At 38.4% G+C, this 13,014-nt stretch overlaps 2 protein-coding genes and 1 long non-coding RNA gene across 15 annotated transcripts; 1 reads left to right on the forward strand and 2 right to left on the reverse strand.

The window, feature by feature from the left end:
- The first annotated feature begins 399 nt into the window (after positions 1-399).
- On the forward strand, positions 400-2,752 carry LOC129289439 (probable arabinose 5-phosphate isomerase). Its single transcript, XM_054926216.1, has 3 exons — positions 400-1,175; positions 2,046-2,269; positions 2,376-2,752. The coding sequence occupies exons 1-3, from the start codon at positions 522-524 to the stop codon at positions 2,530-2,532; spliced, it is 1,035 nt and encodes a 344-aa protein (XP_054782191.1). The 5' UTR covers positions 400-521; the 3' UTR covers positions 2,533-2,752.
- Positions 2,753-3,224: 472 nt separating this feature from the next.
- Positions 3,225-5,806, reverse strand: LOC129295232 (uncharacterized). Its single transcript, XR_008589535.1, has 2 exons — positions 5,412-5,806; positions 3,225-5,156 (listed from the first exon to the last, which is right to left on the reverse strand). It is a non-coding gene; the product is annotated as an uncharacterized LOC129295232 (long non-coding RNA).
- A 322-nt stretch (positions 5,807-6,128) lies between these two features.
- On the reverse strand, positions 6,129-12,798 carry LOC129315581 (putative lysine-specific demethylase JMJ16). Of its 13 annotated transcripts, XM_054959456.1 has the most exons (10): positions 10,791-12,785; positions 10,626-10,670; positions 10,304-10,483; positions 10,039-10,110; positions 9,861-9,938; positions 9,234-9,716; positions 8,913-9,137; positions 8,572-8,733; positions 7,448-7,816; positions 6,129-7,235 (listed from the first exon to the last, which is right to left on the reverse strand). In XM_054959456.1, the coding sequence occupies exons 3-10, from the start codon at positions 10,331-10,333 to the stop codon at positions 6,432-6,434; spliced, it is 2,223 nt and encodes a 740-aa protein (XP_054815431.1). In that variant the 5' UTR covers positions 10,334-10,483; positions 10,626-10,670; positions 10,791-12,785; the 3' UTR covers positions 6,129-6,431. The 13 variants fall into 13 exon arrangements, with proteins under 13 accessions (XP_054815431.1, XP_054815387.1, XP_054815433.1 ...); XM_054959412.1 differs by having other exon boundaries at positions 10,399-10,670; positions 12,692-12,798; XM_054959458.1 differs by lacking the exon at positions 10,626-10,670 and having other exon boundaries at positions 12,692-12,787.
- Positions 12,799-13,014: the final 216 nt, after the last annotated feature.

A 13,014-nucleotide genomic window follows, 5' to 3' on the forward strand; every position in this document is an offset into this window, starting at 1 on the left:
TATTTAGACAAGCATCCGTTGATATGGAATTTGTTATTGTATGTAGGCATGTATGGTGCTGGCCATCGGTACATTTAAATGTGGGTATTCGCGGGCCAGTTTGGTTTAGTTAGGGTGGGCTTTGTTGAGGTTTTTTTTTAACAGCATCCAAAAACATACGTGACTCAATTCGATTAGTTATATTGGGCCGAGCCTATCATCTGTTGGGTTGGACTCAGAAAAATGTGACTCAATTTCAATGAGCCCAACCAGCCCAAAGTACTTGGTTCCATTACATGTACAAGTTTCTTTATGCAATCACCGACACTTCCTTAAGCCTTACCGCGTGAATTAAGTAATTAACAGAACCAGCCAGACTTTAAAAGGTGTGTTGTGTTTCATTAATTTATTATATTTTAATTTAATCAGGATTCCAGATAAATTTATAGCTCTCCTGATTTTCTTCTTCACTCTTGATATTCAAAAGATCCGCCATTAGAGAGGCTTGGCTGTTCATTCTATTCTAGTTATCTCGCTACAATATGGGTTCTCTGTCCCCATTTTCAGACGCTGTTTCTCCCTCACCATCCAAACAATCCCTTCCTCTGATCGACGAAGCCGCCCTCCTCAGCCTCTTCAAATCTCAGCAGAACCACATCAACTTCTTCTTCAACAACATCGACCATTCCCAAACCTTGGCATTCACTCGTACCCTTCTCAATTCCTCCGGTACTATCTTCTTCACCGGTGTCGGCAAATCTGGATTCGTCGCTCACAAGATCTCGCAGACTCTAGTCTCCCTCGGCATCACCTCTGCATTCCTGTCCCCCGTCGACGCTCTCCACGGCGATATCGGAATTCTCTGCGGTCGTGACGTTCTCGTCCTCCTCAGCAAATCTGGTAACACTGAGGAACTTGTTAGGCTTGTTCCCTGTGCCAGGGCCAAGGGGGCCTATCTGATCTCGGTTACCTCCGTCGAAGGGAATGTGTTGGCTGGCATGTGCGACATGAACGTGCATTTGCCTTTGGAGAGGGAATTGTGTCCCTTTAATCTGGCGCCGGTGACTTCCACAGCCATCCAGCTGGTTTTCGGTGACACGGTGGCGATTGCTCTTATGCAAGCCAGAAATTTGAGCAAGGAAGACTACGCCAGCAATCACCCCGCTGGGAGGATCGGCAAACACCTTATCTTCAAGGTGCGGCTTAATTCCGTGTTGCTTTCTTTACCATTTTGTTAAATTTTTATTCCGCAAGATGATCCATGTTATGGAGATGGAAGAATTACGAATAATGAAAATTAAACTGGTATAAATGACGATGCATAATTAGCTCACCATTGTGTCTCTTATTGTTGAACAACTTGTTATTTTCTCATCAATAATCGCTAATTCGTTATATAGTAGGGATATTTCTTGTGATGGTCTAATGATTCGTTATTTTCTGGTTCTTTGTTGGCTTTGTGGTGACAATGCGAGACTCTAAGAATTTTACTGATCGTAGCTGATCTGGGTTCACCGTTATGTGCTAACTCAGGAATAGATTTGATTTATATTGCCAACACATGTTTCCATTCCCATTTATTTTAACCTTGAGAACGTCAGATTTTGTCGTTAGAGTTGAAATGTGGCTTTGGCTTCTGGTATGCTGTTTCTTACCAATCACATTTTATTGCCGCATGGTTATTGCTGTTTGATAGGGATTTAGAACCTAGAGTAGAGTAGTGGGAATGGCATTTTCAAATATTGAACTTTTATAGATATCAAGAACTAAACTTACGACCAGAGTTTAGGCACATGCATTCTTGAAGCCGAAGTAATATCTTCTAATGGAGAAGTCACTTTTAGAGCGTTATTGCTTTGACTCTTCTGCTCTTGTTTCTTGTCTTCTGTCCTTTTCGTGAGGTGAGCATTAGACAGAAGACTACTCACTAATTAATGTTGTAGTTACTGCAGATTATTACCACAAATTTGGTTTCCTCAACTGTCGTGTTCTCTTAACAGTGGCTTCTAAAATACATAGATGCTCATCATCTAAAAAGTAAAAGATGGCTTGATTGCCATGTGCAGGTAAAGGATGTCATGAAGAAGCAGGACGAGCTTCCTGTTTGCCGGGAAGCAGATCTAATTATGGATCAGCTGGTGGAATTGACGAGTAAAGGATGTGGATGTCTGCTTGTTATAGACGAGCAACGCCATCTGATTGGAACATTTACAGATGGTGATCTACGACGCACTCTCAGAGCTAGTGGGGAGGGCATTTTCAAGCTCACTGTGGGCGAAATGTGCAACAGGTAAGAGCATGTAATTGCACAATACATCTATTTGGAAAGCTAATTCTTTCGTAATCGCGTAATAGTGAAAGTGATATCTTCTGAGGTGACATTATTTTAATGTCAGGAAACCAAAAATCATTGGTCCGGATGCCATGGCAGTGGTGGCCATGAAGAAGATGGAAGCACCTCCATCACCAGTACAATTTTTGCCTGTCATCAGTGATGAAAATGTCTTGATTGGCATTGTTACTTTGCACGGTTTGGTTTCAGCAGGGCTGTAATAACATCTGTGCCTGCAACAGCGTAGAGTGATTTTTGGAAAAATGATTCTATACCATTCTTTGTAGTATAATTGCAATGTTTGAATCCAGCCCCTATAAAGTTGGGGTTCAGCTGCTGTACCATGTATCAACGTTTTATTTTAAAATATGCTTTGTCAAATCCTAGGAAATGAATCACGTTATTTGTAGTTTTATGAATAATAGAGTTAATAATTGTGTAGGTGGGTGTTTTGATATGTTTTTTCATTGTCTTGAGAAGAAGTGCATTATTTGATGTGATGTTGATGCTATGTCCTATCCAACAGTAATGGGCAAAATTAATGATGGGAGCCGGGTGGTGCAGATAAATACCAAGGTAACAAAACTATACTTTTTTCATGCAACTCAGGATGAAACATTTGCAAGGGACTAAATCGAGCGCAAGTTGAATTATTCGCCGGTTAAAATCTATTTTTTAACATATATTTATTATTTGATACATGGAAAATAAATTTTAATCACTCAGTGCATACACACGCACACAGTATATGTCTAGTGTCTAAAAGTTTCTCTATTTTCTGCTGAACCATCGTCTCTTGATTCCTGAGTGGGTTATCACTTGTACCAATTATTATTATTATTATTATTATTATTATTATTATTTATAAATATAGGCAGCCTAACTAAGGCTGGGTAGTATTATTGCAATCAGCTAATAAAAGAGAAAATACATCAAGGGGCGGAGAGAAAACTCTAGTGAATCCTGGCCAAGTATTAAGGGTTAGTTTGGCAAGGCTATCAACAACAACATTACCATGTCTACAAGTATGACGCACACTCCCATGCCACTCTCTACAAAAGAATTCCTGAATCTCGCCAACAAGCATATGGTAATCGTGAAGAGGGTTATACTCTCTATTAACAAGATGAATTGCCTCAAAAGAATCACTTTCCACAATTGCTTTTCGGTGCCCTAAGTCCCACGTTTCCTTCAACCCAAGCAAAATTGCCCAAAGTACAATTTCAAGACTTTCTGTGCCAATATTTTCGTGAATAAACCCAGAAATAAAGTAACCAGTGTGATTTTGAAGCATCCCCCCACATCCTCCTATACCCGTCCGATAAAAGAAGGCGCCATCAATGTTACTAAGGATCCATCCCTGCGAAGGAGCTTGCCAAGTAGCAGTGTCAGTCCTTGTTTTTTATCCTAAAAAATTTGTCCCGGCTATAGCAGCCTTTTGTTTTGCCATGCTCGAAAGGACAAAGAGTGCTTGTGCATGTATGGACTTATTGCTTCTAGTTTCGTTCTCAAAAATATACTTGTTTCTTCTTTGCCAAAAAAGCCAATAGCACACTGAAAACAATTCACGTCAATCTAGACGCATCTTACTTCCTGGGCCATTCAAATTCCATCAGAGCCGTTGTGTAAGATTCAGGTTCAGGTCAAAAAACACACCTTGATGACTGGGATGCACTAATCGGCACTAGAATTGGTAAGTTTGCGGGCAATCTCGAAGAACATGTAACACATCTTCCTGGCAATTGGGACACCAAATGCATCAACCATCAGTGTTCATCTTTCTCTGTTTCCATGCTTTGTTGGTAAGCAACCTATTATGTAAGACAAGCCACATGAATGACTTACACCCTCGAGGAATATTCAACTTCCAAAGTTTGCCCCATATCATGTCCTTCGTTGGTTTTTTCTTAGACAAGCAGTAGTATGCATATTTAAATGAGAAAGCACCATGCTTCTCCCATTTCCACTTGACATCTTGTCCGCCATTAACAAGCTCAATGCCTTCACACACTCCTTTCTAGGTAGCCTTTATATCAACCCAAACTTTTGAGCCTACTCTCTACTTATTGATGGTTGGAATCACGTCACTTCCACATTTGTATTTGCTTCTAATAACCCGTACGTAGAGGTCATCTCTCTGTTTCATTAATTTCTATCCTAACTTCATAAGAAACGCTTGGTTTTAAGTCCTTGCATGCTTTATACCATGTCCTCCGTTTATTTTGCTTCGTCCCACATCATTCTAAGACGCTAAATGAATTTTCTTTTTATCTTCTATAGAGCTCTATATAAAGTCTCTATTCATTTGATCAAGAGTGGTCCGCCCCACAAGAGACAGTGGGGTAGCTTTCCAAGACGAAAGATGCTTTTTTAATCTTGTCAACAACATCATAAAATGTTTCTTTCTCTACTGGTTTAGTGTGAAGTTGAACTCCGAGACAGTGGCCACGATCGGCAGTGCGAGTAAATCCAAGCATAGAGATAATTTCATCCCATCAAACAATATGCACATTTTTTGAGAAAAAGATTTGAGTCTTAACATTCACTTTCATCTCGAAACTATCACGAAACTGGCTCATACACTGATTAATCACATTGGCTTGAGCTAACAAAGCTTCTGCGAAGAGAATAATATCATTAGCGAACAATAAATGTGATATTAGGGGGCCTTCCCTCCCAAGCCGCATAGGTTCCCATCTGCATCATCTATTTTCTGTTGGATTAAGTGAGCCAACCTCTCCACAAAAATAACAAAGAGATAAGAGAATATAGGGTCACCTTATGGTAAGAATGCCTCATATTTATTGCCATTCTAGAGAAGTTGCATAGTAGATGAAGGCATAATCTGAGTAATAACATCAATAATATGAGTAGGAAACTTGAGGTGGTCCATGCAATCAAAAAGAAAATCCCAATTAAGTTTACCGTAAGTCTTCGTCCTATTAGTAATCACTTTAGCAATAGCCTTAAAAATAACATTGCATAAACTTATGGGTCTCAAGCCATGTACCCTTTCAGGAGGAGATTTTTTCAGGATAAGAACAATAAAAATGCCATTTATTTCCTTAATTGCCTAGCGATTATTGAAAAAATATTTTACCGTCGATGTCACTGAGTCTCCTATATGTTCCCATTGACTTTGATAGAAAATAGCTCCAATGCCATCAGGTCCAGGTGATTTCAGCACTCCCATACTTCGAATGGCCTCCTTAATTTCATCGTCCTCGATATCACGACGAAAGCAGAGAAGGATCTCATCCTCAATCTGTGGATAGTTATACCGGGTATTCAGTTTTGGCCTGTCAAAATTGTCTTCAGTGAAGAGATCCTTGAAATAATTCATAGCCAATTCCTTTAGTTCACCACGGTTATTTGGTTGTTAATAATTTAGGAAGTAGGAGTATGCTCTGGTGTAATAACCGACAAAGATTCCTTCCTTTCAAAGCACAAAGTACTCATGAGATCTGGCGAACAAAACGAACTTTTTTCCGAGCCTCACTTCTGCCAAAATCAGGACAAGATGACATCAATTTAGATTTTACGCGGTCATAAAACGAAATATATATATATATGTATGTATGTATGTATGTATGGTATATTTAAACAAAGACAAGGGAAAAGGTATAATAAATGAAGTAATAAAATATCCTAAGCAAAAATGGAATAATAATTAATTTTCCCCCTTTTATATCATCATTTCAATATATATATATATATATATGAATACAAAAAATTAATTTTAATTTATTTGGATCTACTTTAAAACAAAATCAAGAACAGAAAATCTTAAGAGGAAACACAATGAAAGCAGAAAAGGTAGGAAAATCACAACAGGTTAAATTTTCCTATTTCTAATTGCGGTCTAATCAAAAGTCGAGAGGGGTTACAAGCTTTACAACAATGTGATTGTGGTAGAATTAAAACTTGAGCATGATTAACATGAAGCCCCGAAATGCAGCTCAAAGTCTAAACCATGAATGGATGCACCATTCGCACATCCAGTACTGCACCAACACAACTAAACATCCGAATCACTCACTGTATGGATGATTCTTTTACAGGTATAAACCCTTTCAGCACTGCTCCATGATTTTTTTTTTTTTTTTTTACTATCAGCAAGTCAAGTGTCATCATCGGATCCTGATGATGAAGCTGAACTATCTGAAGAAACATCAAATGACCTGATTTCCGGAAGAAGTGACACATAACCTGACGTTAAACTAAGACCTAGAAAATCCCTAGACACTTTTGGGTCATTTTCAGCCAAGTTTGGAATTGATGACTGAACCTTGCGCGACTTGAGATCAGGTTTAATGGCAGGAGCAGAATTGACTCCACTCTTGTGTCTTGCTGTAGATTGGTGACCCACCTTTTTCTGTTTTGCCTTCGATTTACCTACACATGTTGAGTCAGGTAACGGTGGCTTCAATTTTGCCTCAATGCTAGGAGAGATACCATCAGTGCCCGAACCTTTGGGCTCGACTGCATCTCTTTTCCGTTTCAGTGAATTCAAAAATGCCACTCTTGCTAAGGCAGTAGACGATGAAGCACTTGCATTTCCTGGGTTCTGTTTCGATGCTTTGGAGGCGACAGAGTGCACAGTTAATCCAAGATCGACTTTAGCCCATTTGTGGATAACACTTGCTTTTCCCTCCAAAGCAAGACAAAGGGTATTCAACTCACTGATTTCATATCGCCAGAGGATAAATTTGTCACTCCAAGGGCAAAAACACAGCTGCTTTCCATGATTAAGACATGCAAATTTGTTGGTCGAACATGGACAACTTATGGCAGATAAGTGCAAGTCACGGAGACATACACAACATTCTCTTTTGCAAGTGACATCGAAATCTTTTTCCATTATCCGTGACTTCAGAGAAGCGCAAAGAAATTCCCTCTTTGAACTTTCACTCTTTCTCCGTAACTACACCAAGAAAACAAATCCAACATTCTGTTAAGACAATCAATTTGAGAAAAGCCATACTCAATAGAAAACCCCTCCCTAAGGACTTCAAATCGTTCTTTTTTATAATACAGAAGAAAAAAAAGTCTCAAGCCTGCTTCAACTTCAACAGGATTTGAAGTAGACTAAAGAACAGGTCCATTAAATTGAGGGCATAGGTCTGAGGGACTTACATCAAAAGCTTTTGTTAATATCCCATCCCTTCCACATGCATCTTTCCAGTATAAATTATCTGGGGTACCCATCCCGCAGAGTCCAATCTCAAATTGTGCCCTAACAGCTTTCCTTGCTGCCCCAAGCAACAGCTTATCGTATGAAATTGATGTCCTTCGCCTTTGTTCACAATATAACTCTACAACTTTCTGTCCATGAAGCAGCCAATCAAGAGGAGCAAAACTGACTGATTCAGAAAAATTGAAACCACAATCAAATCCGGAATGGTATGCTCCTGGGAAGACAAGAACAAACTCCCGGGGATACTGGACACAGCGATATACTGGTACACCCTCTGACTTCAATATGGCGGAGGATAACTGCATCTGCTGTACCATATTCATGTAAAAACCTCAATAGTACACATGCAAAGAGATAGTGAATCCCCAGTGGCTCTCAAGACAGCAATATAAACATCTCATTCAAATAACTTGAAATTATTTATTCTCAGAAAATTGAGTGGGTTCAAGAATAAACATTTTATACTCAATTAAAGAAAAATAACAGGTATAACTGTTAGACCAAAGCACTTTACCATAAAAGAAAGATTTCCCACAAGCAGCTTCAGGTTCAGCCAACTTGAGCGTGATGATAAACAAAGTGATTATAAGAGGCATAAATTCAAGTCCTTTAACTTGAACCTGTGCTTTTGTCTCTAAGTGCCAATGTAATTTTCAGTTGTTGAAATGAAACATATAACATTTACCCTTCACTCTGATACACAGCAACTTAGCAAAGATATAAAGTGGAAACCAAAATCAAAAGCAGCTCGTACAATGGATGAAAAATGCACCAAATGAATTGGACGAAAAGTATAGCCCATGAACAATCAAACAGGAGAAAATTTCAGAAAAACAGTAGGAGTTGGGCACATAATGAAAGAGAATGAATGGAATTAATTAATTGTTAAAGACACTTATAGAGCTCATCTAAGCAATCAGATGATAATTCCAATATATAAGCATCTCTGAATGGCTTAGTTTACGACGAATGTGACAAGGTGCCCAGTGACTAAAAATCTTGCCCTATAGTCCTGTTCAAGGATTAAAAAAATATTCATAACCGGCACTCATATTTAACTCACCAAATTGTCAAGCAAATCAGACTCTTCTGCAAACAAAATTGGGAGATGCTTCTTCCTCACTGTTTCAAAGTCAGCAGCAAATCTTCCCGGAATGCTATACCAAACTCTAGGCTCTCCCACATGCATGTAACACAACGAGTACAACTGGTGCTCTTCCACTTTCTGTTCTCTCAAATGATTAACAAGATAAATAGAAAGAAGAAATTCCACAACAAAAGATATATTAATTTGCATCAACAAATTTTCCCTGAAAATCAAATAGGAATTAAGAAATATCTAAAACATGTTAAAGACAAAGAAATGAATGCAGATAGCAGGATATACAAGCTATGGCAACTAACCCAATTGAATGAAGAAAAGCACATTCCAACGTGAACCTGAGGGGCAAATTTGCTAGAAACCTCGGAGCTTTCAAATGAAAGGAGAGAACCAGCTTGTGTAAGCATATTATTTAAATTCCATCCAGATCTCATACATTCAGGATGATTTAACGACTCCACAGAATCAGACACCATTGGAAATCCACTGCTTAAAACTCCAGTCCCCAAGTCATTACCAAAAACCACCTATAGAATAGCATAAATTAGTTTCACATTAAGTCTAATATCAGAAGACATAGAATATAAGGCATTGCCTGTTTATAATTTTTTTCATTGATGTACCTCAATTTCATCAGTTGGATTTTGAGTAATTCGTCCATACTCTCCCTCAACATTTTCCACAGATGGCTCCCACTTTTCATCAGAACCCATGACATTATTGTCACGGTGGAAGTACTTGGCCTTGAAATCATCAGCAAATTTCTTAAATGTACTGAGACTGAAGGTAGGGCCAGGTTTAGACTCTAAGTCTTTAACATCATGGGGGTTTTCATTACCAGGTTGAGAGTCCAAAGCTGCTCCCGGCTCTTTTCTGGTCTTGGTCTCTACATTTTTGTAAGGGTTGTCAATAACTTCTTGCTGGCACTGAACTTGGAGGCCATCAATCCGCTGAATCTTAGTAGAAAATTTAGAGTTTTCCCATATGTTTTTTTCATCAGGAAGACATGGTGGTTGCCAAGAAGGAGGAGGAACAATACGACAGATTCCGTAAGGCTCTGCTTTGGAACGTATGCTTGCAATATATTCAAGTGTGTCTTTAAATTCCTTTAAATGTAAAAGCAACTACCTCAAACTTCTATAAACCCAAGAAGCAATCAAATCCAAATTTGAAAAAAATATAATCAAGACATAAAAAGGAAGCATGGAAATAAACAAATCTGCATCCTATTACAGTAATGCCTAAGGTACCTCTTCTGTTGGGTGGAACATTTGAACTTCATCAAGGACATCTCTTCTTGCATCCTCAGGGCACCACCTTGCAGTTACCTGATTCAAGACGTCGGTAGAATTTCTAAGCTCAAATGGTAAAGTGAAAGTGTATGCCTACCATCAATAATTTGCTCAAGATCTGGGGACAGAAAGGAACCTTCAGACAATCATTACAATCTGGACAACCAAGAGAAACCCCTTTTGGACGACAAGCGTTTGAAGAAAAACCCTGGAAAACCAATTTTAAACCACACAATTATTTTTGCTTTCATGCTAAAAAAGAAAACCATTTATGAGATCTCTGTGGCTGTAATTCTATTTCTCCAAAATGAAATAGCATAAGAAAATAACCAATCGAGTTATCCTTTGTGGAAATCATATATTAACACATTAGTTATGCTCTACCTTTAAGGTCATATTACCTGATTCACAACTACTATTGGAACAAGCATATCAAGAATCCCATGCCTCTATGCCATACACCCCAAAGACAAGCGCGCATCATTTCCCAACATACCTGAGGGAAATCCTCTGTGTTGGATTTCTCAGGGTCACAGTTGCTATGATCGAAAAGTATCCATGGACGATGCTTAAGAATTGCCCTATATGCAGCAGCATCATTTAGCTTCAATATACTCTCCATGCAGATTGGATCACATTCAGATTTATCAGTCTTTGCAACCTTTTTTAGCATGAAAGAAGTAAGGGATCTAAAACCAGGGGGGGCTGAAGGGATTTCTTTACTTTTAGATTTCACAGATTTCCTTCTATTTTTTGATTCCATAATTACTGCAACAAAGACCAAACAAAAAATCATATAAGAAGGAGCCTCAGAGCTAATTGATAGAGTGAATTCACAGCTGAACTTTGGAATAGATCTACTATATAATGAGCTTGTGAGCAGCTTACCAGTTATCACCTAGCAGAGCTATAAATCATTCAAAAGTTCACCCTAGAGCATCAAACTTTTATAATTCCCTCAAAAAGAAAAGATAAAGAACTGAAATTTCAGCTAGGGAAGACACAAGGGTGGCATGACAAAAGAAATCAAAGCCAGAAAAAAGAAAATTATATATGATCTTGTAGTTGAGTAGTTACATGGGGCCTTCATAATATGTACCGAAGGTATGGCCTTTAACTCCACTCATACTGTGCTAAGCCTAAACCCCCTGATTCAAGCAAGATGCAAACGTTCTAAGACTCCACAAGCTTCTGCATCCTCAATTGAAAATCCGCCCAATGAGCAAGTGAACTCAACCACCCATGCTCCTTGAGCATTTCTAATTAGGCATCTACAACCAGCTTGCTGTTGAATCTAGCCCCAGTGACAAGTCAGGAGGCGTGATGCCAAAAAAGAAGCTCATTGTGGATCATGGAAGAAGCCGCAGGGGCTTGCCTTAGCGCCTAAGGCACTGAGGCAAGACGCTAAACGAGTTCAGCTCCTCTCAAATTGCCTCTTGGCACCTCACTAAAGGAGCTCCTTAATCATGAAATAACCAATAAAACACAACTTGAATGGTCCAACCCAAACTTTAATATATCATTCTTTTTTCAAAATTTATCTGTCAAACTAGCCCTAACCCCATACCATTCAACAGGGTGTACAAAGGCTTTATGATGCACACACTTCAAAATTAGCTAGAAATGTATGGCAGTCATTTATTTTAGTTTAATCTATACTCCCTCCATTTTCAAATATAACAGAAAATAACCAATTTACACAGTTTAAAAAAGTTAGTTAAGTATAATAATCATGTCTGAAATTAAAAAATTTGGACTGAAGTATCCCTGTAATTAATGAAACAAATTTGTCTAGTGAAAATAAACATTGACTTTATGAGAGACAATTTAGAAAACTTGTGATCAATGCTTCTTGAAATTTGTAGTTTTTCTTATAAATCAAAATAAAGAGACACATGTTAGTTTCTCTTATATTTCAAAATATAGAGAGTATAATGGCAGTATTTTAAGTTACATTTATCCTTATATACATACATATATATATATATATATCATATTCTTCTTATTTTAGCACCTGGATGTTTGCTTTTCTAGCACCTATCGCCTAAGGCGTTTTAGAGGTCTAGCAACTTAAGGGCGCCTTTGTCCTTTCACTACTGCAAGCATTTGCTTTGCTCGCTCTTAGTTCCATGCTAATGGCTGTGTGCTTCAGAGAGTGTAATACTCTTTCCTGTCCAATAATCTTAAAAAAAGCCATACCTCTTCCCTACTTCTTACTTGCCACATGGAACCCCATTAATGATTAGGGCCAGCTGACAGCCCTTGAATGCTTGCATCCCCTGATGGTACTTCCCCTCTCGATATAGACCGTTTGTTTATGGGATCTCCTATGCATCCACTGATGGCGAAAATCTATAGGACCACGTATGCTTAATTTTTAGCTCAAATTATTTTTAATTACTTGAATTCAACAGCTCATCAATTGTCAATGAGATAGATTAGAACATGACCAAAAAGCACAAACAAAATGAAGCAACAATAACATGAGAAATCGAAGAAAAAATATGCTGTTCCGTTCAGGTCAAATAAAATTTTACAGAGGATTATATGTCATGCTATAGGCTCAGGAAAACTAATAATATCATTGAATGCACACCTTTTCAATGTAACCATAATAACTTATTTTTATGATTCAAAGAATCAAATAAATGTTGCTCCTTCCTGTTCTACGAATCAATCGAATATACACCCTTTCAATTAATCAAACAAATAACTTGAACCAGCGGAACCTTCAAGCAGCACGAGACTATGAACAGATCGAAACATAGAAATAGAGGAAGAGATTGAACCAGATTTGGATCTATTGCCGCAGCCGTCATACCCATGCCACCGTCATATGCCGCCGCCGCCGCACGCCTCTGCTTGTAGGGAAGAGTGAAATCGACGACATGTAGCCACGGGAAGAAATGAGGGATTGTGAGGTTAGAAAGCATTGGACGGTTGAGATTAGCTGATAACACTGAACGGGTCAGATTTAAATGTGTTAAATGAAACGGTGCGTTGCAACGAGCTGCATTGATTTTTTTTATTTTTTCCATTAAAATGCAAAAATACCGGAAACTTGGTATCATTAACAAGGGTTCATAATCTCATTAGTTTTATAAAAGAAGTT

The sequence above is a fragment of the Prosopis cineraria genome, unplaced genomic scaffold (assembly GCF_029017545.1).
Source record: "Prosopis cineraria cultivar Desert tree isolate PC_DT_omini unplaced genomic scaffold, ASM2901754v1 PC1, whole genome shotgun sequence".
Classification (NCBI taxonomy): domain Eukaryota; kingdom Viridiplantae; phylum Streptophyta; class Magnoliopsida; order Fabales; family Fabaceae; genus Prosopis; species Prosopis cineraria.

Bases quoted from the DNA above. Each gene is read 5' to 3' on its own strand.
- LOC129315581 (XM_054959400.1), bottom strand. From the start codon at position 10,698: ATGATTTTTTGTTTGGTCTTTGTTGCAGTAATTATGGAATCAAAAAAT. The intron at 8,734-8,912 runs GTTAGTTGCCAT...TTGAGAGAACAG, and splicing joins GCTTTTCTTCATTCAATTGG to AAAGTGGAAGAGCACCAGTT. The intron at 7,236-7,447 runs GTAAGTCCCTCA...TTCTTGGTGTAG, and splicing joins TATTAACAAAAGCTTTTGAT to TTACGGAGAAAGAGTGAAAG.
- LOC129289439 (XM_054926216.1), top strand. From the start codon at position 522: ATGGGTTCTCTGTCCCCATTTTCAGACGCTGTTTCTCCCTCACCATCC. The intron at 1,176-2,045 runs GTGCGGCTTAAT...TGCCATGTGCAG, and splicing joins GCAAACACCTTATCTTCAAG to GTAAAGGATGTCATGAAGAA. The intron at 2,270-2,375 runs GTAAGAGCATGT...TTTTAATGTCAG, and splicing joins GTGGGCGAAATGTGCAACAG to GAAACCAAAAATCATTGGTC.